The sequence below is a fragment of the Somniosus microcephalus genome, chromosome 1, assembly GCF_052327205.1.
Source record: "Somniosus microcephalus isolate GS21.2 chromosome 1, FLI_Smic_1.0, whole genome shotgun sequence".
NCBI lineage: Eukaryota > Metazoa > Chordata > Chondrichthyes > Squaliformes > Somniosidae > Somniosus > Somniosus microcephalus.
In genome coordinates this window covers 416,514,768-416,541,759 of record NC_140987.1, presented here as the reverse complement: position 1 = coordinate 416,541,759, position 26,992 = coordinate 416,514,768, and the positions used below count along the sequence as shown (strand labels likewise).

Here is a 26,992-nt window from a genome sequence, read left to right as displayed (position 1 = left end):
ACTCAAGAAGCTTGACACCATCCAGGACAAAGCAGCCCACTTGATTGGTACCCCATCCACCACCTTAAACATTCACTCCCTCCACTACCGGTGAACCGTGGCTGTAGTGTGTACCATCTACAAGATGCACCACAGCAACTTGCCAAGGTTTCTTCGGCAGCACCTCCCAAACCTGCGGCCTCTACCACCTAGAAGGACAAGGGCAGCAGGCACATGGGAACACCATCACCTACAAGTTCCCCTCCAAGTTACATACCATCCTGACTTGGAAATATATCGCCGTTCCTTCATCGTCGCTGGGTCAAAAAACGGGACTGCTGTGGTTCAAAAAGGCAGCTCACCATCACCTTCTCAAAGACAATTAGGGATGGGTAATAAATGCTGGGCGTGCCAGTGACATCCACATCCCAGGGATGAATTAAAAACAAAGTCCATTGGCCAAATATAGCCAAGGAAATATTCTTGAGGTCCTGTCCCAGGCACTTGTGCCTCATTTTTGATTAACTGGGGAGAAAACAAATGATTGCTTCTGTTCCCTAATCAGTGACCTCACTCAAAAATGTGCCAGAGTGGACATCAGGAGAGGATATAATTGAGCCTGGCTGTGACACACCTCAGGTTAGAATAGCCTGCCATCTGTCAAGGTTTGGGCTCAAAAATTAAGATTGGCCACTATAATGATGTAATAGAGGCACTTGGTGCCAGTGGAATTGCACAATTGTTGGGGTAGAAATTGCGGTCGGAGGCGTACCTCTGGAGTACGCTTCCGACCCGCGAAACAAATCCGAACCTGCATCCAGGCTGCAGAGAGTTCTGGTCTCGGGCCTCCAGGCAGACGCCAGTGTAAAGGCCCACGGATCTCAGGGACGCAGGCGGTTCGGAAGCGTCACTGGGCTCACGTGGGGCTGGTCCTCCAATCACAACGGAGGATTCCATTGCAATAATTTTCGAAGGGAATCCCCTAATGATATGCAATGGAATCCCTAAATAATTATACAATTTACACAATTCTAATAAATATAAATGTACTGCATTTCAATTTTATTCATAAGTCCCTACATTGCACCAACCTCAAAATTTTTTTAATTTTTTGACAAATAATTTTAAACATCTTAATCCGGGCCAATATTTTCATAAACTAATTTAAAGTGTATGTGCATCATTTTTGATTTTTAAATGTTTAATTTAAGGCTTATTATAGACATCCTTATACTGATGAAAGCAAGCCCTACACCTGCTTTTACCAGCTGTGGGCAATTGTTGGGCAAATTGCCCAACTCTGTGCCAGCAATACTGATTTTCCATGCGGTTCGGATTTTGCGTCCGCGCAAGCACATGCGGAAACCTGGAAGTTGCAGGGCCTTTCAAATAGATTACGACGGCGTGTACGCCGTCACGGAGACTGCAATTTCAGGGCCAATATCTTCAGGAGAGGAGAAAGGGAGAAACATTATCATTGTGACAATTAAGGAATAAGTGAGCAAGACTGTATTTTATGATGGAGATCACAATATGCCACAAATCCATTGGAAGCACATTTGTATGGGTTCGTGGCGGTAAAAGCACTTACTGTCTATAATAAACAAATATGTAAATATGCTAATATATGTACATATATGGTAACACTGTGCCTTTCCTTTCTGGATTTTTAAAATTTATTTTTTTAACCCCAATTGTTCAGTTCATATTTTACAAGGCAGGTGCCCTTGACATTTCCCACCTAGAAATATACTTTTTTTCCAATGGGACTTTGCAGATCATTTTTTTGGGTGCTCTTGGTGAGACATTTCAATCCTCTGCATTTCTGTTGTAGAAAATGACACCTAGAAAACAGAGCCTGTTATAACTAAAATGTCCCTTTCTTTAAAGAGCAAAGGCCAACATGCTGACACAGAGACGCGAACAGGTTGATACATATTTGGTATATTTTTGAAGTAGTGTAAGAGTGTCAACTTATGTTTTGGAACAAATAATAATTATATTCACAAATGAGCAATGAATTATTGCGCACTGAAGCTGAAATGTCCCAGGCACTCACTATAATGCTGTCATTTGGATCCCTGAGAGAGTTCTCCTGCTAAACTTCCCTCATGTTCTGCATCTTGATGATAAGCAGCAACTTACCATATTTAAATAACCATTGCGGGACTTTAAGCTTTGTGGTGGCTAATGTATGCTAAATGAGGACCACTTATTTTTTTTCTCCTCTCCTCTTCCATCATGAATCCATTGATTTCTTCCTGGGGTCTGGTTACAATGGCTACCAGTAGTCCTTTGGTACTTTGCCCAAGTGTCTGTTCTTCATATTTGTGCCAGCAGAGAGTTGGCAAGCTATTCTTTGTTTTGGCCATCACAGCTGGGCCTGAACCAATACATGCCCAGTGAACATAAATTAAGAGTGTTACTGGATAATGATCAAGAGCAGGAACGCCAAAATATTTTCCTCTTCGTATTCCGGGAACACATAGCATTCCAACTGCCATTCTGGGCTGAATTCAGCCAACATATCACATCAAACCTCGGGCCTTCTGCTCTGAATGCTCAGCTATGCATTACCTTTAGCATCTGAGTGATCGGGAAAGCTCTGAAGGCGAGGTTTCAACATTGAATGAATCTTTCAACTGGCTCCAACAATCTGCATTAGAAGTCAGAGTGAAAATCTGTTCTGCTAAGGGCAGGATTCCAGTCACATCTGGTGGGAGACACACTGTTTAGGCAAGGGGTAAACCAGTGGCTGCTGTTATCCATGCCACTGTCATCAGTGCAACGAGCAGAAGAAACGTGGGCAATGGACTGGTTGTTCCACTAACTTGTCTGGTTTTGTGTGGACCAGTCTGTAACATCAACATTTTGGTCGTATCCTGTTTCCAGCACTAAATGGGGAGATGGGAAAGCCATCACAAATGTTCAAAATGGGGAGGGAAAGCTCTGAAAACAATCCAGTGCTACAAGCAGGTTAAAAATGCCAGAGGTTCTCCCCAGCCTGGAATTCCACCAAACAATGTGATCATTTAACTATTGGAAAGGGGTGTCAAAAGGAACATGTGCTGCCCTTGAGAGCACAGTGAGAGCAAGTTTAGAGAGAAAGTAGGCAGTACTTTCCATTGGTGTTACAAAGGCTTACTTGTATAACTAGGAGTGGGCCTTTGGCGTAGCGGTAGCATCCCCGCCGCTGGGCCAGAAGGCGTAGGGTTTCGAACCCCGCTCCAGACAGTCCCGGCAAGTGGAGTCGGAGCTCCGGCTCTAAATTCTGGGTTGACATCCAGCGGGATACTTGCGTCCATGGGTGTGGGTGGCCCCCCCCTCGTATGGGTTGTGGGAGCCCGTAAAACCCTCCCGTCATAGGACTAACCACTCTAATGGCTGGTACGAAGATGGTTACGGTCACGGAAGGAGCGTTAATCGCAGCCAGAAATCCTTCCACCACGTCATACAGTTCCCCAAAGGGAACAGTGTGAAGACACGTATGACGACGACTTGTATAACTCAAGAAGATGTGGGTAGGACATGGCTCTGGGATTCAGTCTTCACCCTCACCCACCACTTTCAGGATCTGCTGCTCGTAGTGATAGGGGGAAGTAGAATACGCTTGCCCAAATATGGGCAGGTGTGGTCAAAGGACATGAAAATAATGGCGATGCGTCACACAACGCATTTCTTAACATCAGTGTCAGCTGTGGCTCAGTTGGTAGCATACTCGCCTCTGAGTCAGAAGGTTATGGGTTCAAGTCCCACTCCAGGGACTTGAGCACATAAAGCTAGGCTGACACTGCAGTGCAGTGCTGAGGGAGTGCTGCACTGTCGGAGGTGCCGTCTTTCGGATGAGATGTTAAACCGAGGCCCCATCAAGTGGACGTAAAAGATCCCAAGGTACTATTTCGAAGAAGAGCAGGGGAGTTATCCCCGGTGTACTGGCCAATATTTACCCCTCAGCCAACATAACAAAAACAGATTATCTGGTCATTATCACATTGCTGTTTGTGGGAGCTTGCTGTGCACAAATTGGCTGCCGTGTTTCCCACATTACAACAATGACTACACTCCAAAAAGTACTTCATTGGCTCTAAAGTGCTTTGAGATGTCCGGTGGTCGTGAAAGGCGCTATATAAATGCAAGTCTTTCTTTATTTGTACCCTAGCAACACTGAACGCTAGGAAGGCCTATGCATGTCTGGCATCCAGGTTTGCTATGGTGGTAGGGGGGATTTAAAACTTAGTGCCACTGCCGCCTTTGCAATCAATCACATGGTCTCGGAGGCCTGTCACAGCTATTTTGCAACCCTCTCCCACAGAAGGCTCCCCAGTGGAAGTGGTAATTCTGCCTGGAGCTAACCAAAACTAAATTAAAAGATCCTGACCCCAGAAAATCAACCAGGATCAGGGGTGAGCCATTGGAGCAGGTGGAACTTCCACCATGCCAAAGATGTGCTGGGATTATGCAAAGTGGAAATCCCAAGTGTGAGAGAGGGAAAAACGGATGGGAAAAGATAAATCTGGAGAAACGTTTACCAAAATCTTAATTAAATCGTTCTGAAATCCGCACTGAGTCTATTGCAGACTGAGCCAATAAACTCAAGAAGAATGCAATGGAATCACATACTTTTAAAGATACTGTGATGAAATATGTCATTCATCAGACTCTGTATTTAGCTACATATATTGTATTGCCTGCTCCTGTGTTTGTATTGCCTGCTCCTGTGTTTTACCTTGTATTGTATATAGTGCACCGCCCCCTTTCTCCCCATTGGGTGTGTCGGCTCCGCCCATACCTGGCCCTACTTAAGACAAGCCCAGGCTTGTCTTGCAGCAGAACAGCAGAATGCTAGGTGAAGACACAGGCATCTTTCTTTGCTAATAAAAGCCTTGTTTTATCCAGTTAACTTTGAGCCTTGAAGTTATTGAGGCGCATCAATTTTATTAGCAAACTTTCAACGATGGATCAACTTTTGAAACCGGAACGCTTGGATTTGGACCCGCATGCTTCGGATGCATCGGCACGGTTTGGACACTGGTTCCAGTGCTTGGAATTTTTTATGGCCAACTCCGAAGCCGTCACAGCCTCTAAAGCCACCGGAGATGTGAAACTCGGGATCCTGCAGAATCGGGTAAGCCACCGGGTTTTTCCACTCATCCAAGACGCCGCCACCTACCTGGATGCCTGCAACATTCTAAAGGCCCACTATCAGTGGCCTACCAACGAAGTGTACGCCAGGCATCTGCTTGCTACCTGCACACAGCGACCCGGAGAGTCGCTAGAGGACTTTCTAGTCACCCTAAAAGTGCTTGGCAAAGACTGCAAATGCAAAGATGTGAAAGCCACGGTATACACAGACGAGCTTATTCGGGATGCCTTTATCGCAGGCCTTAGCTCTAATTACATCCGGCAGAGACTGCGAGAGAAAACGGGCCTAGATCTGACACAGGCTGTGGACACAGCGCGATCGCTGGGTGTGGCTCAGAAGAACTCTGACTCCTACTCTTCAGGCCGCGCGGCCCACGCCGCCTCTGCTTCCCCGCCCCGTAGCCCAACACCGTCGGGGCCCTGCTCTCCCCCCAGAAGCCCTACGACCGCCGCGACGCATCGGGGCCCCAAATGCTACTTCTGCGGGCAGCCGAAGCACACCAGGAACCTGTGCCCGGCGAAAGGCACCACCTGCTGTAAGTGCGGTAAGAAGGGGCACTTTGGGAAGGTGTGCAGAGGGAACCCCGCAGGCAAACCCGCCACCGCCGCATGCGCGCCGTGGGAGCGGCCATCTTGGACGCCATCTTGTCCGACCTCATGGGGTCCACCATCTCGCGAGCAGACATCGTGGACGCCATCTTACCCGGCCTCGTGTGGCCCACCATCTTGTCCCGATCAGGGCCCTACAGTGGCGTCGATCACAGTGGACCAGTCCAGACCGCACCCACTATCCAAATCGATGGTGGACATCGAGGTAAACAGGTGCAAGGTTAAATGTTTAATTGATAGCGGGAGCACGGAGAGCTTCATTCACCCTGGTCTGGTACAACGACTCTCTCTAACTATAGTCCCTACTCAGGGCACGATCTCTATGGCCGACAAAACCCAGATATCGACTATTGTGGGTTACTGCGCGGTACGATTGTCCGTTAAAGGCACTGTATATAATAATTTTAAACTGTTAATTATGAAGGATTTATGTGTGAGCGTGATCTTGGGCCTGGATTTTCAGTGCCACCACCAAAGCATCACGCTCAATTTCGGTGGGACCCAGCCGCCCCTCACAGTGTGCGGTCTGGCTACCCTGAAGGTAAAGCCGCCTTCGCTATTCGCGAACCTTACCCCTAACTGCCGGCCAATAGCGACCAAAAGCAGGAGGTACAGCTGGGAGGACAGGCGGTTTATCACGACCGAGGTAGACAGGCTCCTGAGGGAGCGCATTATTGAACGTAGCAACAGCCCGTGGCGCGCCCAAGTGGTGGTGGTGAGGGGTAGCGAGAAGAAGCGGATGGTGATTGACTATAGTCAAACAGTCAACATCTATACCCAACTAGACGCCTACCCGCTACCCCGCATATCCGAGATGGTGAACCAAATCGCCCAATACCGGGTGTTCTCCACTATCGACCTCAAGTCAGCGTACCACCAGCTCCCTATCAGACCAGAGGACCGTTCGTACACCGCCTTCGAGGCAAACGGACGCCTCTACCAGTTCCTCAGAGTCCCCTTTGGGGTAATGAATGGGGTCTCGGTCTTGCAGAGGGAGATGGACCGCATGGTCGATGACCACCACTTGCAGGCAACCTTCCCCTATCTCGACAACGTCACCATCTGCGGCCACAACCAACAGGACCACGACTCAAACCTCGCGAGGTTTCTGAAAACCGCACAAAAACTCAACCTCACTTACAACGAGGACAAGTGCGTTTTCAACACCACGCGCCTCTGCATACTAGGCAGCGTGGTGGAGAATGGGGAAATCGGACCAGACCCTGACCGATTGCGCCCCCTATGGGAGCTGCCCCTGCCCAACACTCCCAAAGCCCTGAAAAGGTGCCTGGGGTTATTCTCGTATTATGCCCAATGGGTCCCTAACTACTCCGATAAAGCCCGCCCCCTCTTGAAAGCATCCTCTTTCCCGCTCTCTGCTGAGGCCCATGCTGCCTTCAAAAGCATTAAGCAGGATATTGAGCGGGCCACGCTACAGGCAGTGGACGAGAACACTCCCTTTCAAGTGGAAAGTGATGTGTCTGACTTTGCCTTGGCGGCCACCCTCAACCAGGCGGGGCGGCCCGTAGCTTTCTTCTCGAGGACCCTCCAGGGGCCCGAGATCAGACACTCCTCCGTGGAAAAGGAGGCCCAAGCCATCGTGGAGGCAGTGCGCCACTGGCGGCACTACCTAGCCGGCAAACGCTTCACCCTACTTACCGACCAGCGGTCGGTAGCGTTTATGTTCAATAATAAACAGAAGGGGAAGATTAAAAATGATAAGATTCTTAGGTGGCGGATCGAGCTCTCCACCTTCGAGTATGACATCATATACCGGCCGGGGGCCCTTAACGAATCCCCCGACGCCCTCTCACGAGGGATGTGTGCCAACGCCACCGGGGATCGGCTACAGACCCTCCACAACGACCTCTGCCACCCAGGGGTCACACGGCTGTTCCACTTCATAAAGTCCCGCAACTTACCCTACTCGATTGAGGAAGTTCGGTCTCTGACCAGGAACTGCCGCACTTGCGCTGAGTGCAAGCCTCGGTTCTACCGCCCCGATAGAGCCCACCTAATCAAAGCTACACGGCCCTTTGAGCGGCTTAGCTTAGATTTCAAGGGCCCCCTCCCGTCCGTCGACCGCAATGTTTACTTCCTGAACATTGTGAACGAATACTCCCGTTTCCCATTCGCCTTCCCCTGCCCAGACATGACCAGCGCCACGGTCATTAAATGCCTCAACAGCCTGTTCTGCCTGTTCGGTATGCCAAGCTATATCCACACGGATAGGGGGGCGTCCTTCATGAGTGAAGAGCTACGCCAGTACATGCTGTCCAAGGGGATTGCCACGAGCCGTACCACCAGCTACAACCCCCGGGGTAACGGTCAGGTGGAGCGAGAGAACGGGACAGTATGGAGGGCAGTCACCCTAACTCTAAGGACCAAGGGCCTCCCTATCTCCCGCTGGCAGGAAGTCCTCCCAGATGTGCTCCACTCAATACGGTCACTATTGTGTACCGCCACTAATGCCACGCCTCATGAGCTAATGTTTGTGTTTCCTCGGAAATCCACCTCAGGCATATCCATACCGTCATGGCTCTCCACCCCAGGTCCGGTACTTTTGCGGAAGCATGTGAGGGGCCACAAGACGGACCCTCTCGTGGAGCCAGTGCACCTGCTCCACGCCAACCCACAATATGCGTATGTCCGGCACGCCGACGGACGGGAGGACACTGTGTCCATAAAAGACCTCGCCCCAGCCGGTAACAACAGCAACAACGATAACGACTACAACAACAACAGCAACAACGACAACAACCACAACAACTATTACCCACCCACTCCACCCACTATTCTTTCATCACCCCCGGAAGAACACCAGCCAACGGTACCCCCATCACCTACTCCTTCAACAACCCCGGTGGCGCCCCCGGCAGAGACCCAGGAGGTCACCCGGGACACCCAGCCGGCACCCGCGGCACCGCAACCGTTACGTCGGTCACAGAGGACTATCACACCCCCGGACAGACTAAATCTGTAGAAGGGGTGAATGTGATGAAATATGTCATTCATCAGACTCTGTATTTAGCTACATATATTGTATTGCCTGCTCCTGTGTTTGTATTGCCTGCTCCTGTGTTTTACCTTGTATTGTATATAGTGCACCGCCCCCTTTCTCCCCATTGGGTGTGTCGGCTCCGCCCATACCTGGCCCTACTTAAGACAAGCCCAGGCTTGTCTTGCAGCAGAACAGCAGAATGCTAGGTGAAGCCACAGGCATCTTTCTTTGCTAATAAAAGCCTTGTTTTATCCAGTTAACTTTGAGCCTTGAAGTTATTGAGGCGCATCAGATACATTTGAAACTTAAGAAACATTTCTAGCAGTTGCCACGTAAACTCATTTTCTTTTGGTTCACTGTTAGCCTTATTTTGGGACAATTTAAATGTCAATTTTAAATGGATTGATGGACAGGTTGATTGTAAATTGATTGACTGACAGATAGGTCTGCACAGTGCACTCCAATTACTGCGATCTAGAGCTGGAATGGGTTTAATGATTGACAAGAATGCCAGAATTTTATTTCACTTGTGATTTGTGACGTGACAGCCATTCTCCGGGTTTATGGAGATTGGGAACACAGAATTCAAACAACAAACCTGACCTCTTTGAATTGTTGCTGCATAAGGTTAGGCAAAATATATTAATTACTGTGTGATTCGCAGGGATCAAGGCAACACTTTTGCGTTATCTTATTGACATAAGCATTGTAGGTTAAATCACAGCCCAGGGTCAATAAAGCCGGCTTTTACCAATGCACACCATAATCCCTGCTTTTTATTTCAGATCGCGGATTGCTAAAAAAAAATGATTCTTGGATGAATTTTTAAAAATCAATTGTACCTATTTTCCGCATTAAAATTCAGGTACTGAGCTGTGCACATGTTTAATTTGTGACATTGTGTATAATGAGAAGTACAAATGAGATGGGAGCACATATCCGTACATGGCTTTTCAGTGTAAAGAACAGAAAGAATTGTCGTGAGGGGATTTCAGGGGTCAGAAAGAAGAACGTTTAAGCGGTGACTGTTCCTTTTTGCAGGACAAACCCATTCCACCAGCTTTTCTACTGAAAAATCCAAGATTAGGGCCGACAAGTGTAGTTGCACTGACAAGCAATTATGTTGCATTATTAAGTTAACAAAAAATAGTTGGAATGCATTTGCAAATTGTACTTATTTTGCAAAACTTATATTTACACTGTCTAAAGCTATAGCTACTCTGTTATCTTTAATTATTCATATGTTTTTACAGGCCAAAAACCTGTGCTAGCTGATCCAAATGTATGCCAAATCTATTATTTCTTCAACAATATGACCAAAATACAGTGCTTTGTACTTGACATATGAACATATATTTCCAAGGGAACAATACAATTCTGCAAACCTTATATTTTTTATCAATACACTCAATTCAGCAATACTCCCCACACACCCTAAACCCTCAGAGCAAATATTACAATTTTTAAGAGTTTAAAAGCATGTTTAAGAGACATCAGAAGTACAAATATTACAGGTTCAGTGAGGTCTGGGACTCAAATCACTACAAATTAAAAGCAGTTTCTGATATTTTAGACATGTGGTGTGTTCAGTGAATACAGTCTGGTTTACCTTGCTTGAATATATACACAACATTGGTAGCTGAGAAATTGGTTGTGATAGCAAAGTTCTCTCTGTTGGATAGATTTGCCTCCACTTGCACCGTTTTGTCCACATCACTATAGAAACTGCTGACTTGGCCCGTAGGAAAAGTCACATTCGTCAGGTGACCATCATTGTCATACCTGGGTAAAAAAAATAAAAGTTTAAAATTAGAAATAACACATGTTGTTGACACCATATAAAGTTGCCTTAGGATGTTCTGCTCTAGGGAAGGAGGGACTAAATATTCAACCTTTCTTTTAGATTAAATTGAGTCCAAAAACACATCAGGTTCCACATGTATGCTGACGACACCCAGCTCTATCTCACAACCACCTCTCTCGATCTCTCCACTGTCTCGGACTTGCCTCACTGCTTGTCCGACATGTAGTACTGGATGAGCAGAAATTTCCTCCAACGAAATATTGGGAAGACTGAAGCCATTTTTTCTGGTCCCCGCCACAAACTCCACAAAATCCCTGTAAGCTGTCCAAGGCTGAACCAGACCATTCGCAACATTGGTGTTGTATTTGTCCCCGAGATGAGCTTCCAACCACATGTCCGCTCCATCACCAAGACTGCCTACTTTTACCTCGGTAACATCGCCCGTCTCTGCCCCCGCCTCAGCTCCTCTGCTGCTGAAACCCTCATCCTTGCCCTTTCACCTCTAGACTTGACTATTCCAACGCTCTCCTGGCCAGCCTCCCATCTTCCACCCTCCATAAACGTGAGCTCATCCAAATCTGTGCTGCCCGTGTCCCAACTCGCACCAAGTCCCATTTACCCATCACCCCTGTGCTTGCTGATCTACATTTGCTCCCGGTTCGGCAATGCCTCGATTTTAAAATTTTCATCCTTGTTTTCAAACTCCTCCATGACATCGCCCTCCCTATCTTTGTAATCGCCTTCAGCCTTACAACCCTCCGAGATCTCTGTGCGCCTCTAAATCTGGCTTCTTGCGCATCCACAATTTTAATTGCTCCACCTTCAGTTGCCTAAGTGCTAAGCTCTGGAATTCCCTCCCTAAACCTCTCTGCCACTCTACCTCTCTCTCCTATTTTAAGATGATCCTTAAAATCTACCTCTTTGACCAAGCTTTTGGTCACCTGTCCTAACATCTCCTTATGTGGCCCAGTGTCAAATTGTGTTCGTTAACATCCTTGGGACGTTTTACTGCGTTAAAAGCCTATATAAATGCAAGTTGTTGTTGTTTCAGATTGATGGCAATTGCTGGAGTAGCAGCTCTACTCCACATCCACCTGCTTGACGCTGGCTATAGTACGTCATCTTTATATGGTGTCTGAACTGGAAGATATTCCATCCCCAACACTAACATCTCTGTTAAACATCGACCATCAAGAAACTAGATGGTTCACAGTGAAAGTTGTACAATGGGAACGATAACCTTGTAATTATGGTACATTAACAGTAAAAAAAAACGGATTATTTTCTATTTCAGTTTCAGTTTTGGGAGACTATACTGGTCTCCTTTGTTTATACTTCCTCCCACCACATCTGGTGATAGTTCCTAGAACTCATGCAAAAATGGATCTCTGTTGCTGCCGGAACAAAGTAAGTTGGCCAGTTTATATTTGCAACTGTAGGCGATAGCAAGAGAACACCTGCTGCAGTTTTTAAACCGTAAAATAGGCTTATGATGATTTGGTGGTAAAGAATGGGTGTAATGAGCATGTAATCAAATTCTTGTAATTCGCTAGCCTTGTATCATACTCACTGAGAACACTATCATTATTTCCAACAGTCACTGGGGGTGTTTTTCAACTGTTGCCTACCCATTTCTCGCCTGAAAAATGGATGGCCACCTTGGTCGCCCCTTGGATGCCCAAAGCCCACCAAATGTAAACTACTGGGAAGCTGCTTCTATCCGCAAATTGGCGTCCTACGCTGCTTGTAGGATGGCGTCTGCTATTTTCAGGTACGCCATGCGTGATCCGCCCACTTGTACCAGGTGGTGAATGACCTAACCAGTGATCATTAAATCGACCACTGGAGATCACCCCAGAAATGGGTGGAACATTTGGGAGGGAATTTTTGTGGGGCCAGGAAGAGCAGGAATGTTCCCCCTTGTCCGTCAAAAACATTATGGCTTTCTGTCAGCCATGGGCTTAGCATGCTCATGGAGCGGCTGGATTTTCCACTTCCCAGTTTTGCAAGCTGGCCGATAGCGCTGATCGAGTGCCCAGAGAAGGTGGTAGTGGGCCTTCTTCTTGAACCATTGCAGTCCTTGTGCTAATAGTGCATCCCAGGATATTGACCCATTGACAATGAAGGAACAGCGATATATGTCCAAGATGGTGTGCGACTCACAAGTGGAACTTGGAGGTGATGGTGCTCTTGCTACCCTTGTCCTTCTCAGTGGTATTGGTTGCAGGGATTGGCGTTGCTGTTGAAGTAACCTTGGTGAGCTGCCACTTTGCATCCTATAGATTGTACATATTGTAGCCAAGGTGCACCGGTGAGGAAGGGGATGGATATTGAGTGGAGTAGCAATGACACTGATCAAACAAATTGCTCTGTCCTGGATGGTGTTAAGCTTCTTAAATGTTGTTGCCGCTGTACCCAGTCAGGTGAGTATTCCATAACAATACTTGCTTGAGCCTTGTAGAGGTTGGAGAGGCTTTGAGGGGTCAGGAGATAAGCCACTCCCAGCCTTTGACCTGCTCTTGTAGTTGCGGTGTTGATATGGCTGGTCAAGCTTAGCTTCTGGTTAGTGGCGATCCCCATTATGTTGAAGCTGTGGGACTCAGCAATGATGTTGTTGTTGAAGATCAAGGGAAGATGGCTTTGCGTTCTCTTGTTTGATGGTTATTACCTGGCACTTATGTGTCACAAATGTTACCTGTCACTTGCTAGCCCAAGTGTAGATGTTCTCAAGGTTCTGCTGTTGGCTAGCATGGGTATGCTTCATTATCGGAGGATTTATGAATGGAACTAACCACTGTGGTGTCATAATTCTGACCTTAAGATGGTGGGAAAGTCATTGATGAAGTAGCTGAAACATAGAAGATAGGAGCAGGAGTAGGCCATTCGGCCCCTCGAGCCTGCTCCGCCATTTAATGAGATCATGGCTGATCATCCAAATTCAGTACCCTGTCCCTGCTTTCTCCCCATATCCCTTTAGCCTTAAGAAATATATCTAACTCCTTCTTGAATATATTTAATGAATTGGCCTCAACTGCCTTCTGTGGTAGAGAATTCCACAGGTTCACCACTCTCTGGGTGAAGAAATTCCTCCTCATCTCTGTCCTAAATGGCTTACCCCTTATCCTTAGACTGTGACCCCTGGTTCTGAACTCCCCTGCCATCGGGAACATCCTTCCTGTACCTAGTCTGTTTAGTCCTGTTAGAATTTTATAAGTTTCAATGAGATCCCCTCTCATTCTTCTAAACTCTAGCGAATATTTAATCTAATCGACCCAATCTCTCTTCATACGTCATTCCTGCCATCCCATCTGGTGAATCTTCGCTGCACTCCCTCCATGGCAAGAACATCCTTCCTCAGATAAGGCGACCAAAACTGCACACAATACTCAAGGTGTGGTCTCACCAAGGCCCTGTACAACTGCAGCAAGACATCCTTGTTCCTGTACTCAAATCCTATTGCTATGAAGGCCTACATACCATTTGCCTTCTTAACCGCCTGCTGTACCTACATGCTTACCTTCAGCGACTGGTGCACAAGGACACCCAGGTCTCGTTACACTCCCACTTTTCCCAATCTATTGCCGTTCAGATAATAATCTACCTTCCTGTTTTTGCCACCAAAGTGGATAACCTCGCATTTATCCACATTATACTGCATTTGCCATGCATCTGCCCAATCCACCCAGCTGAACAGAGTTGAGTCGAGAACCACAACTACAGCCATCTTCCTTTGAGTTAGGTATGACTCCAGCCCCTTGAGAGTTTTTCATTTGACCTCAGTTTTGCTAAGATTTGTTGGTGCCATACTCAGTCAAGTACTGCCTTGATGTTAAGAGCAACTATTCTCACCTCTTCTCTGGTATTCAGCTTTTGTGGCTCATGCCTGGATCAATGCTGTGATGCGATGTGGAGCCAAGTGGTTCTTGTAAAACCTGAACTAAGCACCAGTTAGCAGATTATTGTTGCGTAGGTGTTGCTTGATGGCACCGTTGATGACACCTTTCATCACTTTACTGATGATTGGGAGGAGACTGATAGGACAGCAATTGGGTGGGTTAGATTTATCCTGTTTTTTTATTGATAGGATATACCTGGGCCATTTTCCACATTACCAAGTAGATGCCCGTGTCATAACTGTACAGGAATAACTTGGATAGGAGGTTGGCTGTTACTGTTGGCAAGTCTTTGGCACTACAGCTGGGATATTATCATGATCCCATGGCCTTCATTGTGTCCAGTGCACTTAACTGTTGCTTAATGTAATGTGGAGTGATTCAAATTGGCTGGACATTGGTATCTATGATGTGAGCATCGTGGGAGGAGACTGAGTCCACTTGGCACTTTTGGCGGAAGATGCTTGAAAATACTTCAGCCTTGTCTCTTGCACCCATGTGCTGGGCTCCACGATGGTTGAGGATGGGTATGTTCATGGAGCCTTCTCCCCCTGTTAGTTGCCTGACTGTCCTCCACCATTCTCAATGTAATGTGATAGGGCTAGGTAGCTTTGCTCTGATCCGTTGATTGTGGGACTGTTTAGCTCTGGCTGTAGCCTTCTGCTTTTGGTTTTTAGCATGCAGCTATCTCTGTATAGTAGCTTCCTTAGGTTGGCACCTCATTCTAAGGTGCAGCCTAGTGCTGCTCCTGGCACATCTTTCAACACTCCTGGGCTGGCCTCCTGGCTTGATGGTGATCGAGTGAAGGATGTGCTGGACTATGAGGTTACAGATTATGGTGGCATACAATTAGCTGCTGGTGATGATCCACAGTGCCTCTTGGATGCCCAGTTTTAAAGCTTTTGGAGCAGTTTGTTCCTAGAACTGAACCTGGCCAAAAGAGCTCCAATGCCCTTTTAAATTTTGCACAAGTGTTTAATACTTTGAATACAGATAAGTCACCCAACGAATTAAACTCTTAAGTAAAAAACAACAACACACAGTTCAAACCAAACTATACAATTACCAGTATGCAAGGAGTACTTGCCAAATGGAGGAGAGACTGGATGATTACATGGCTTTACAATCCTCTCTGCAAGACTGATGTGAAGTGCCAACATTGCCAACATTTCTGATTTCATTAATAATTTACTGATTTTCTATTATTCTTTGAACAAATACCTGCTTCCATACACCACCTTATGAAGAACTCAAAGCACTTTACACAGTTGTTTTTTTTTGGAGTGTAGGGTTGTTGTTACACATGAAGATGATTCAGGAATAGAAGGGAGAGAGAGAGAGATAATATTCCTCTTTCCTTCCCTTACCCCTGCGAATTGCACATTAACATAAAAGGTGCAAAATCCATAAATCTGTGAGTGTCGTTAAGACTGGAAGCCTGACAGTGCTCTAGCTTACTCCTAAGTTGGTAAGATAACATACTCTAAGCCCATTGTTCCTATTCATTGAAATGTTAAAGGATTTTTTACATTACAGTTTCACATTTTTCAAACCTTATTTTTTGAACCCAGCTACTGTGCTGTTTCTGCAATTCCCCCACCCATCTGTGATTTATTCCAATATGCCATCAGACTGCCATCAAGCTCAAGTGTCCTCAACCAACAGCAACTGAGTATTCCTCTCAGGCAATCAGTTTGAAGTACTCAGCTGAAGCAATATTAAAATGCACCTTAAATGCATTTTCAAAAATCAAGACATTTTGTAAATCCTTAAGAGATGGGTAATTTTGAGCAATTTTCAATGCTAATAATAAGGAAATTCACTTAAAAATTTTAGTCCATCTATGTTGTAAAATTGGTATATCTGTGCATTTTATCTGTCTATCACATTTTCTGTATCACAATCCCTGCACCAAGCTCTAGCATCAAACTTTGGTAATTGGCTCAAGAAAAAGTGATAAATCAGAATTCAGGAAATAGGAAATGTGCAAATCAAAAGTTAGAAAGTTACCAATGAGCAAGTGCAAAAGACTTATGAAAACAACCAATCCTGAATGACCAGTCAGGCGAGCCTACCATTAAAACAGGAGCTGAACCAAGCAAATAGCCTAAAATACTTTAAATATCTATCTTTGTCTAACATTTCTCCCCTTCAGGCTGCTAAGGGTTCAAAATAATGTTTGTAACAAAAATACATTTTTCACAGGTGCATGATTAAACGTTTCTTTCAAAGTGTCTTTTGTGTCTTTGAATATCTTATTAGTAATTGAATCTTTGAAATTGCAGCACAGAAGGAGACCAATTGGCCCATGGGGCCTGTGCTGGTGTTAGCTCTTCAGGAGGAACTACCTACTCAAATTGCATTATTCCTTCCCTTTTCCACATCACTTTAGATTTTGTGTGTTCAATTATTTATGTGAAAACCTTTTAAATGATGTTATTGTCTCAGCTTCAACAGCCACTAGTGGCAAAACATTCTGGGGAAGAAATTCCCCTAGAGGGCCATTTGGGGCGCTAAGTCAAAAATGCTTGAAAGGTTAGCGCCAGGCGCTAGCTGTAGTGTATGTGATCGTCCCACCTTTAAGAGAACCGTTCCACCTTTAAGAGAACTATTTTAAGAGTTGCACTACTTTATCTTGGCTGCTGTATACTGTAATACCGGTGGTGACCACACCGGTATATAAGTGCTGTGTAATGATTTATTGGGCAGTTCCGCCCTGACCTTCGAATAGTAAAGACCTGTTAAAGTTTACTCTTGTGGTCTGTGTAGTAATTTTCAATATAACACACAGACTTAACAGTGGTGACGAGTACGATCTTACCCTGCGGCAGAGATACATCCAAGGCAGTTTAACGGGCGTCGAGAAGAGGCATCCGCCCTCATCATTCTGCTGAGAGAAGACTCGGGTCTGCAGAGCAAAAGAAGAATTCTGACACGAAGCCTTCCATCAGCAACAGGCAGTGATCATCCCTTCTATCACGGTGGTGGGTAAGCCGATCAGCGACGAGCAGCAAGTCGGCCATGTTGACTGTGAAGTAGGGGAGGGAAAAACGGAGGATATAAGGGCGGAGAACTCGACCACGGCTGGGGAAAAGAACCGGACAGAAGTCGGGGCCAGAGGCGCTGAGACTGGGGCAGCGTAAGGCACGGAAGCCGCGGTGAATGCAAACGCAGCCGGTGTGAGAGACCGGGCTGCAAGCGGGCTGGAAGACGCAACAGCGTCGAGAGAGAGCTCGACCGCGACCGGTGAAAAAGGCCGGGCAGCTACCGAGGCCGCGAGGCGCAGCGACCGGGACGATCGTAAGGCACGGGAGAAAATAAAAAAACCGCGGAGAACTCAGCTGCAGCCGGGGGGGAAAGGACCGGACTGCAAGAGGGGCTGGGAGGCACGATTTGAGAACCGCTGGGGAGGGCGAACGCAGCAATACGGCAATCGCCATTACAGCCAGCGGGGGAGAAAGGCAAACGCGGGAAGCCGCCATTTTCGTAGGCGGGGGAAGAAGACGAGCGCGGGAAGCTGCCATTTTCGTAGGCGGGGGAAGAAGGCGAGCGCGGGAAACCGCCAGTTTGAAAAAAAAAAGAAAAATTTCTTTTTGTCTCTAAAGAAGATTGCGAGGATGCCTAAGCGTGGTAACATCAACGATTTCGATCCCGATGTTGAAGATTGGGCAACGTATGTAGAACGCATAGAGATATATTGTAAGGCAAATAAAATATCAAATGAAGATAAAGCATTAACCTTACTAAACTCAATGGGTGCGAAGACATACGGGCTATTGAAGCATCTTCTATCACCAGCTAAACCAGCGGATCAGACTTTCGCTAATATTGTTGCTGTCCTGAAGAATCATTTGAACCCCACACCGCTGATGTTAGCGGAACGGTTTAAATTTTATGCGAGAACGCAACTGAAAGAGGAAAGCAACGCGGAGTACTTAATTGAACTGCGTAAGCTAGCGAAATACTGTCAGTTTGGGGAAGGACTGACAGAGGCACTGAGAGACAAATTCGTGTGTGGATTGTCGAAAGAAGGAACACAAAAGCGGTTGCTTGAAGAGAATGATCTTACACTTGATAAGGCTGTCACTATTGCAGCATCGCACGAAGCCGCAGCGAGAGGCACTGCGGAAATGCAGCTGAAGGCAGTGGTACTCAGCGTAGATCAAATGGCTTTGGGTACAACGAAATGTTATCGTTGTGGAAAGACAACACACGATCAGAACCAATGCTGGTTTAAAGACCAGGAATGTAGAAAATGTGGCAAGCTTGGTCACATAGCTAAAGTATGCCGGTCAGGAAAGAAGACCAGCAACAAAAAGTCACCGCAGGAAAAGTGCAGAAAGGTACATAAGGTGGCTGAGAAGAGTTCGGATGAACAGAATTCGGATTCAGACTCCAACAGCAAGGAACTGGGTAGTCTGAGAATTCACAATGTGAGTAAGGAAGCTGACCTACAAACTATCTGGGTCACACTTCAGATAGCAGGAGTCCAGATGAAGATGGAATTGGACACCGGATCGGCGTTGATGGTCATGAATAAGCAAGATTACAAAAGGTTATTCAAACATATTCCCCTACGGGATACGGAGATAGTATTAAAGACATACACGGGGCAAAGAGTATACCCCATCGGAAAGATAAAAGTCAAGGTGGTACACAAGGGCAAAGAACACCAAGGAATGGACTTATATGTACTACCCGAGGGAGGTCCACCACTTCTGGGACGGGAGTGGATCAGGAAAATAAATATGGACTGGCACTCCCTAAAAGCAATGACGGTAGATTCCGGAAAAAGAAAAGATGTCAAACCTGAACGATTGTCCAGAATATTGGATGAGGGCATATGCAGCAGTGACAGTGACAAAGCCGAGAGTGAGAACTCGGTGAAGACAATCAGCTCAGACTCTGGAACTGATGATGGTAAGACCAGCCCATGTGCAAAAGACAAGTCTAAAATGGACTTGCAGACTAATGATGGAAAAACGAAGGAGTGCATCAATGCTTCAGAAGAGAACAAAGTATCAGAACAGAATTCCACTGAACAACAACAACATAGTTTGACAGAGAATTCTGAGTCTGTCCAGTCTACAGACATGCACATTTCTGAGGAACACCGGGCTCGAACTCAACTCAATTTCAAACTACAACAGCAATTAGAACAAATGATTCGCCGTTTTGAGCAAGAGATGAATGCAAAGAAAAAGTTCTTTGACACAGAGTGGGAGAATCTGGAAAGACAGCAGAAGCAGCTGATTGAGAAAATGGAACAGGAACACACAAACCGTCTGCGCGATGAGGCCAAATGAATCAAAGCTGAGCAAGAAAGGGAATATGTCAAATTCATCGATCAGTTGAAAGCTAAGAAGAAAGAGCACCCTTTTGTGAGCAGTGTCAGCAGTAATAAGCCACTCAGGGAATTGGTGGCAGAGGCAAAAACTGAAGATGCTGCAGAGATCAAGTTTGTTGCTGAAAGCGCTACTTCCAGAGCTTTGCTTCGAATTAAAGAATTGCCAGTTAAAATTGTGAAACCCTTAAGAGTGAAGATTGGCATGGAGGAACATCGTGTCATTTTCGAATGCAAGGTTTCCAGGCCAAATGCTGCTGTCAAGTGGTATTACAAAGACAAAGAGATTCATCCCAGTAATAAATATGAGATTGTGAGTGAAGGTGTGTACAGGAAGCTCGTTATTAATAATATCGCTTTTGAAGATGAAGGCAACTACATGTGCGATGCCATAGATGACCAAAGCACAGCAAAGTTAGATGTAGAAGAACAATCAATTGCCATCATTAAACCCATATGTGATGTGGAAGTGACAGAGCCAAGTGACGCCATTCTTGAGTGTGAGCTTTCAGTTGCTGACGTGAAGCCTCCAAAATGGATACTAAATGGTGAAATTCTTCATGCTTCTGAAGATGTGGACATTGAGCATCGTGGCACTATTCATCGTCTCACTCTGAAAAAAACAACTTGTAAGATGACCGGCTTGCTGCAGTTTATCGCAGGGAAATCAAAATCTGAGGCGAGGCTGACTATTAAAGAGCCTCCGTCAAGGGTAGTCAAAGAACTACAGAACATTACAGTGGAAGAGAAGCATTCTGCTACTTTGAGCTGTGAGTTTACACCTACTTCCAAGATGGTCAGATGGTACAAAGACCAGAGCTTAATTGAATCTTCTGACCGATACAAATTTAAACAAAATAAGAATGTGATAGAACTTACCATTACAAATCTCACACCCAAAGACTCTGGTGAATATAGCTGCAAATCAAGTAATGCACAGACCACAGCCACACTCACAGTTGAAGCTCCAAAAATAGAAATAATAAAACATTTGGAGGACGTAGATACTGAGGAGGACAGCAATCTAGGATATTCATGTGAGTTGTCCCATGATGATGAAGATGATGACTCATCTGAACCATTATCACCCCTACCAGGTCACGCACGTGGTCCCTCCGAACTGAGCCAAATCAGTCTGGAAGCAGAAAAACTTCCCAAGGTACTCGAGCCTTTAGAAGTCAACAATGCTGGTTCTGAAGCTACGAAAATTCAAGCTGTTAAGTCCAGGGAAGGACTATTAGATAAGTCACCCCAGCAACGAAAACCTACTACACCACCGAAAACTACTACACCACCGAGGCGCTATCCGGACCGAGTCAGGAGGCGCAGGAGGCGCCGCCTCAGAGACTGAATCTGTGAACTGTTTTTACATGAAGTTGTGTATATATGTTATGATGTTATGTTTAATGGGAAATATATACTGTTAAGCTAAAAAGGGAGGATTGTAGTGTATGTAACCGTCCCACCTTTAAGAGAACCGTTCCACCTTTAAGAGAACTATTTTAAGAGTTGCACTACTTTATCTTGGCTGCTGTATACTGTAATACCGGTGGTGACCACACCGGTATATAAGTGCTGTGTAATGATTTATTGGGCAGTTCCGCCCTGACCTTCGAATAGTAAAGACCTGTTAAAGTTTACTCTTGTGGTCTGTGTAGTAATTCTCAATATAACACACAGACTTAACACTAGCTTTTTCGAACATTTGAGAAATTCCCATTTTTTGCTCCAAGAGGGAAGTGGAGCGCGAAAGCAAGAGGTGGGGAATGTCCCAATCCGGGGCGATGGGTGCAGCAGCGCCACGTGTGCCCATGCATGGTGCTGCCGCGTTGCAGGGGCTCTTCCCTCAATTAAAGGGAAGGGCGCCCCGCTGCGAGCTCTGCATTTTTTTTGGCATCTGCTGGAGCAGCGGGGTACGGGAGTGCCGTGCGATCAGCCCGACACTCAAGCTGAGTACCGGGGCTGACTGATCGTGGTGCTCAGAATTTTTTTTTAAATCAGTGATTTTATTCATATGAGCCGGCCACCGTGCCTTTAAATGGTGCACCGTGAGCGGCCAGCCTCACTGTTCGCGACCCCTGCAGCAGTCGATAACATCGCCCGGCGCTGCTGCGGGGCGCGAGGGGGATTTTTTCTCCCGAGGCGTTACCGGGACGATCTCCGGGCGCAGAAGATCAGGGCGCTAAGAATGGGAATTTCGCCCCCTCTATGTTCTAATTGTCCTCTGTGTGAAAAATTTCTAACTTTCTGAAGATAATGTTGAACCTATGTCCCTTTGCTAGTAATTTGTCAAGCAGCATGAAATAATCTTTCAATATTTATTTTGTCAAAACTTTCATAATGTTGAAAACTTGTGTTAGATTACCTGTAACCTTTTCTGTTTCAGTGAAAAAGCCTCAATCTATCAAGCCAGTCTTTAAAACTTTAACTTCTCATTGCGGCTATAATTCTATAAATTTAGGGTCCTAAATCAAAACAAAGGAAACCAGGAAGGTATGAGGAGTGAGTTGGCAGTGATAGATTGGGGAGCTTCATTAAAAGGCATGACGGTGGATAGGCAATGGCTGACATTTAAGGAACGAATGCATGAATTGCAACAGTTATGCATTCCTTTCTGGCACAAAAACACAAATGGAAAAGTGGCCCAACCATGGCTAACAAAAGAAATTAAGGATAGTATTAGATTCAAAGAGGAGTCATATAAAGTTGCCAGAAAATGTAGCAAGCCTGAGGATTGGGAGCAGTTTAGAGTTCAGCAAAAAAGGACCAAGAGATTGATTAGGAAGGGAAAAATAGAGTACGAGAGTAAACTTGCAAGGAACATAAAAGTGGACTGTAAAAGCTTCTACAAGTATGTAAAAAGAAAAAGATTAGTGAAGACAAATGTAGGTCCATTACAATCGGAAACAGGAGAATTTATAATGGGGAACAAGGAAATGGCAGAGCAATTAAGCAAATACTTTGGTTCTGTCTTCACAGAAGAGGACATAAATACCTTCCCAGAAATGCGAGGGAATCAAGGGTCTAGTGAGAAGGAAGAATTAAAGGAAATTAGTATTAGTAAAAAATAGTGCTGGAGAAATGAATAGGACTGAAAGCCGATAAATCCCCAGGGCCTGATAATCTGCATCCCAGAGTAGTAAAAGAGGTAACCATGGAAATAGTGCATGCACTGGTTGTCATCTTCCAAAATTCTATAGATTATGGAACAGTTCCTGCAGATTGGAGGGTGGCAAATGTAACACCACTATATAAAAGAGGGAGAGAGAAAACAGGGAACTACAGACCGGTTAGCCTAATATCAGTAGTAGGGAAAATGCTAGAGTCTATTATAAAGGATGTGATAACAGGACACTTAGAAAATATCAATGGGATTAGACAAAGTCAACATGGATTTATGAAAGGGAAATCGTGTTTGACAAACCTACTGGAGCTTTTTGAGGATGTAACTGGTAGAATAGATAAAGGAGAACTAGTGGATGTGGTGTATTTGGATTTTCAGAAGGCCTTTGATAAAGTCCCACATAAGAGGTTAGTGTGCAAAATTAAAGCATATGGGATTGGGGGTAATATACTGCCATGGATTGAAAATTGGTTAACAGACAGGAAACAGAGAGTAGGAATAAATGGGTCTTTTTCAGGGTGGCAGGCCGTAACTAGTGGGGTACCGCAGGGATCAGTGCTTGGGCCCCAGCTATTCACAATATATATCAATGATTTGGATGAGGGAACCAAATGTAATATTTCCAAGTTTGCTGACGACACGAAACTAGGTGGGATTGTGAGTTATGAGGAGGATGTAAAGAGGCTTCAAGGCGATTTAGACAAGTTGAGTAAGTGGGCAAATATATGACAGATGCAGTATAACGTGGATAAATGTGAAGTTATCCACTTCGGTAGGAAAAACAGAAAGGCAGTGTATTATTTAAATGGTGATAGATTGGGAAATGTTGATGTATAGCAGGACTTGGGTATCCTTGTACACCAGTCACTGAAAGCAAACATGCAGGTGCAGCAAGCAGTTAGGAAGGCAAATGGTATGTTGGCCTTCATTGCAAGAGGATTTGAGTACAGGAGCAAGGATGTCTTACTACAGTTATACAGGGCCTTGGTGAGACCACACCTGGAGTACTGTGTGCAGTTTTGGTCTCCTTACCTAAGAAAGGATATACTTGCCATAGAGGGAGTGTAGTGAAGGTTCAGCAGACTGATTACTGGGATGGCAGGACTGTCATATGAGGAGAGATTGGGTCGACTAGGCCTGTATTTACTAGAGTTTAGAAGAATGAGAGGGGATCTCATTGAAACATATAAAATTCTGACAGGGCTGGACAGACTGGATGCAGGGAGGATGTTTCCCCTGGCTGGGTGGTTTAGAACGAGGGGTCACAGTCTCAGGATACAGGGTAGGACATTTAGGACTGAGATGAGGAGAAATTTCTTCACTCAGAGGGTGGTGAACCTGTGGAATTCTCTACCACAGAAGACTGTGGAGGCCAATTCACTGAATATATTTAAGAAGGAGATAGATAGATTTCTAGACACAAAAGGCATCAAGGGGTATGGGGAGAGAGCGGGAATATGGTATTGAGATAGAGGATCAGCCATGATCATATTGAATGGCGGAGCAGGCTCGAAGGGCCGAATGGCCTACTGCTGCTCCTATGTTTCTATATTTCTATGTTTGCTGGACCCATTCCATAACTCTAACATCCTCCCTAAATTACACGCCCAGAACTGCACATAATACTCCAACTGTGGCCTAATCAATGTCTTGTACAAATTCAGCACCATTTTCTTAGCTTTTATAGAATCGTAGAATCATAGAAATTTATAGCACAGAAGGAGGCCATTTGGCCCATCATGTCTGTGCCGGCCGAAAAAGATCTATCCAGCCTAATCCCACTTTCTAGCTCTTGGTCCATTGCCCTGTAGGTTACGGCACTTCAAGTGCCTATCCAAGTACTTTTTAAATGTGATGAGGGTTTCTGCCTCTACTGCCCTTTCAGATAGTGCATTCCAGACCCCCAGCACCCTCTCTGAGTGAAAAAAGTTCTCAGGTCCCCTCTAATCCTTCTACCAATTACTTTAAAGCTATGCCCCCTGGTTATTGACCCTTCTGCTGAGGGAAATAGGTCCTTCCTATCCACTCTATCAAGGCCCCTCATAATTTTATACACCTCAAGTAAGTCGCTCCTCAGACTCCTCTGCTCCAAAGAAAATAACCCCAGCCTATCCAATTGTTCCTCATAGCTAAACATCTCCAGTCCTGGCAACATCCTCACACATCTCTGTACTCTCTCTAGTGCAATATTCAATATGCTATAGGTAAAACCCTTCAATTTTTCTGTTCTTCCATTCTGGTTATCTTATCATTCAGGGTATACTTCCTTTCACTGGGTTTTTTCCCCCTAAAGTGTACTGCTTCACATTTCCCTGCATTGGATTACCTCTGTCCACCACCCTAACCTGTCTGTGTCCTCATGCAGTCTCCCTTACAGATTGCCATGCCCCTAATTTGGTATAATCATCAAGCTTCAAAATCATTCTTCTTGTAGCTATGCCCAAATCATTTATATAAATGGAAAACAAAGAGAGATCCCAGCATAGATCCTTGGGGCGCACCACTACCTGCCAACCCGAACAGCATACATTTGTCTCTACTCTTGGTTTTCTGTAACCTGCCAACCCGAACAACATACATTTGCCTCTACTCTTGGTTTTCTGTATTCTAGACATCTCGCTATCAATGGAGATAGATTCCATTTAAAACAATACGCCTTAATCTTTTTCCCAGAGTTAACTCTCGGGCAAATTTTAACTTTTGACAATAGCGTAAAACAGGCGATTGCGAATCGGCCGCCGGTTACACACTTTGTCCTATTTTGCTTTCCATTGACTTTACTGGAAAATAAAATCGGGTGGGGTGTATAATGGGCGGTCTGTCTTGAAGGCAAGATTCGCTTTTTAAATAGTCAATAAGCAGTAATAAATACAGCAAGTTCAAATTCACTTCACAGAAATATTAACAAGTGCAGTTTCTGTAATGGGGTACAAGCCACTGGGGGGCGCACTACACCACTGTGCTATCAAACGCACAGCTGCAAACCACTCCGGAAGAGTGTTTGGGAAACACAAATCTTAGTATTGCTTCAAGCAAAATAGGATATTTGCTGTTGCACAGTAGGATTTATTTCAACCTTTCACAGCGTGGAGTGACTAGACTTTTGTGACCATTAAAAACAGTCCATTTTTATACCACAGTATCTAACACAGTGCATATAATGGATACAGGTAACTGTTGACACCAGGTTTTCAGTTGTTTTACTACAGTAATTGAGTTACTAAAGAACAAAGGTTAATCTCAATCACACGCTAATTAGAGGATGAAATGGAAATATTTTGGAAAGAAAATATTAAAATGAATGGCAAAGTGACTGTAGAGCACAGGACTAACACAAATTAATTCTTAATTAATCTAGTTAAATCATTTTGAGTCTTTATTTTTAATTGTTAGAGGTAGAAATTGCACTGCAGAGAAAATGCTTCTATTTACCGAGTCTCTGCTAATTCTCTTTGTTATGTATAAGAGCTGGGGTTTCTGGTTTTGTTTCTATTTGGAGTCTGGAGAGTTTGATTGTTTGCAAAAATCAAAGGCAGGTCTTTCATGCTGATAGGGGCCACAGATACATTCCTTCTACCAAACTGCTAATGATGTCAGGCACTTCTACATTAACAGGGATTAGCAAAAGATACGGAGTGGAAACATAACCCCCCCAGGGCTCAGCAGCCCATCTACCCGGCCAAAGGTGGGGCACAGACAGTACTGACAGACCAGACCCCAGGACTGGGCTGCTCACCAACAGTGTCAGAGATTGCAACTGAACAGTCTAGGCTCCACAGGTAACTGGATCCATCTCACACACAATCAGATTTGCAAATTTGGACAGCTCAGTAGAGTTGTCACCGTGTGGCCAATCCAACGTGGAACCACCGCACGCGTGCATTAAATGGGTCTGCTCCTGTATCACATGAATGAGAAACAAGTCCACTTGTGCATGCACACATTGCAAACAGGCCCACTTGTGTATGTGGAAATGTGCCTGATCACAGGAAGCCCAAATGAGAAACGGGTCTGGCCATGCAGATGCAAACGTGAAATAAGTCTGACTGTGCATATGTGAAACCGATCCGACCAATCGCACGTCTATGAATGAGAA

The 26,992-nt window shown here is 45.3% G+C and overlaps 1 protein-coding gene across 5 annotated transcripts in view; it reads right to left on the bottom strand.

The window, feature by feature from the left end:
* The window catches only part of tenm1 (teneurin transmembrane protein 1), a 1,268,320-nt gene that overhangs the window by 82,529 nt on the left and 1,158,799 nt on the right, over window positions 1-26,992 (bottom strand). For all 5 annotated transcript variants that reach the window (XM_085999260.1, XM_085999278.1, XM_085999249.1 and 2 more), the window contains one exon: window positions 10,341-10,513. In XM_085999260.1, coding sequence (XP_085855386.1) covers window positions 10,341-10,513 — 173 coding nt within the window. The remainder of the gene's footprint in view (window positions 1-10,340; window positions 10,514-26,992) is intronic.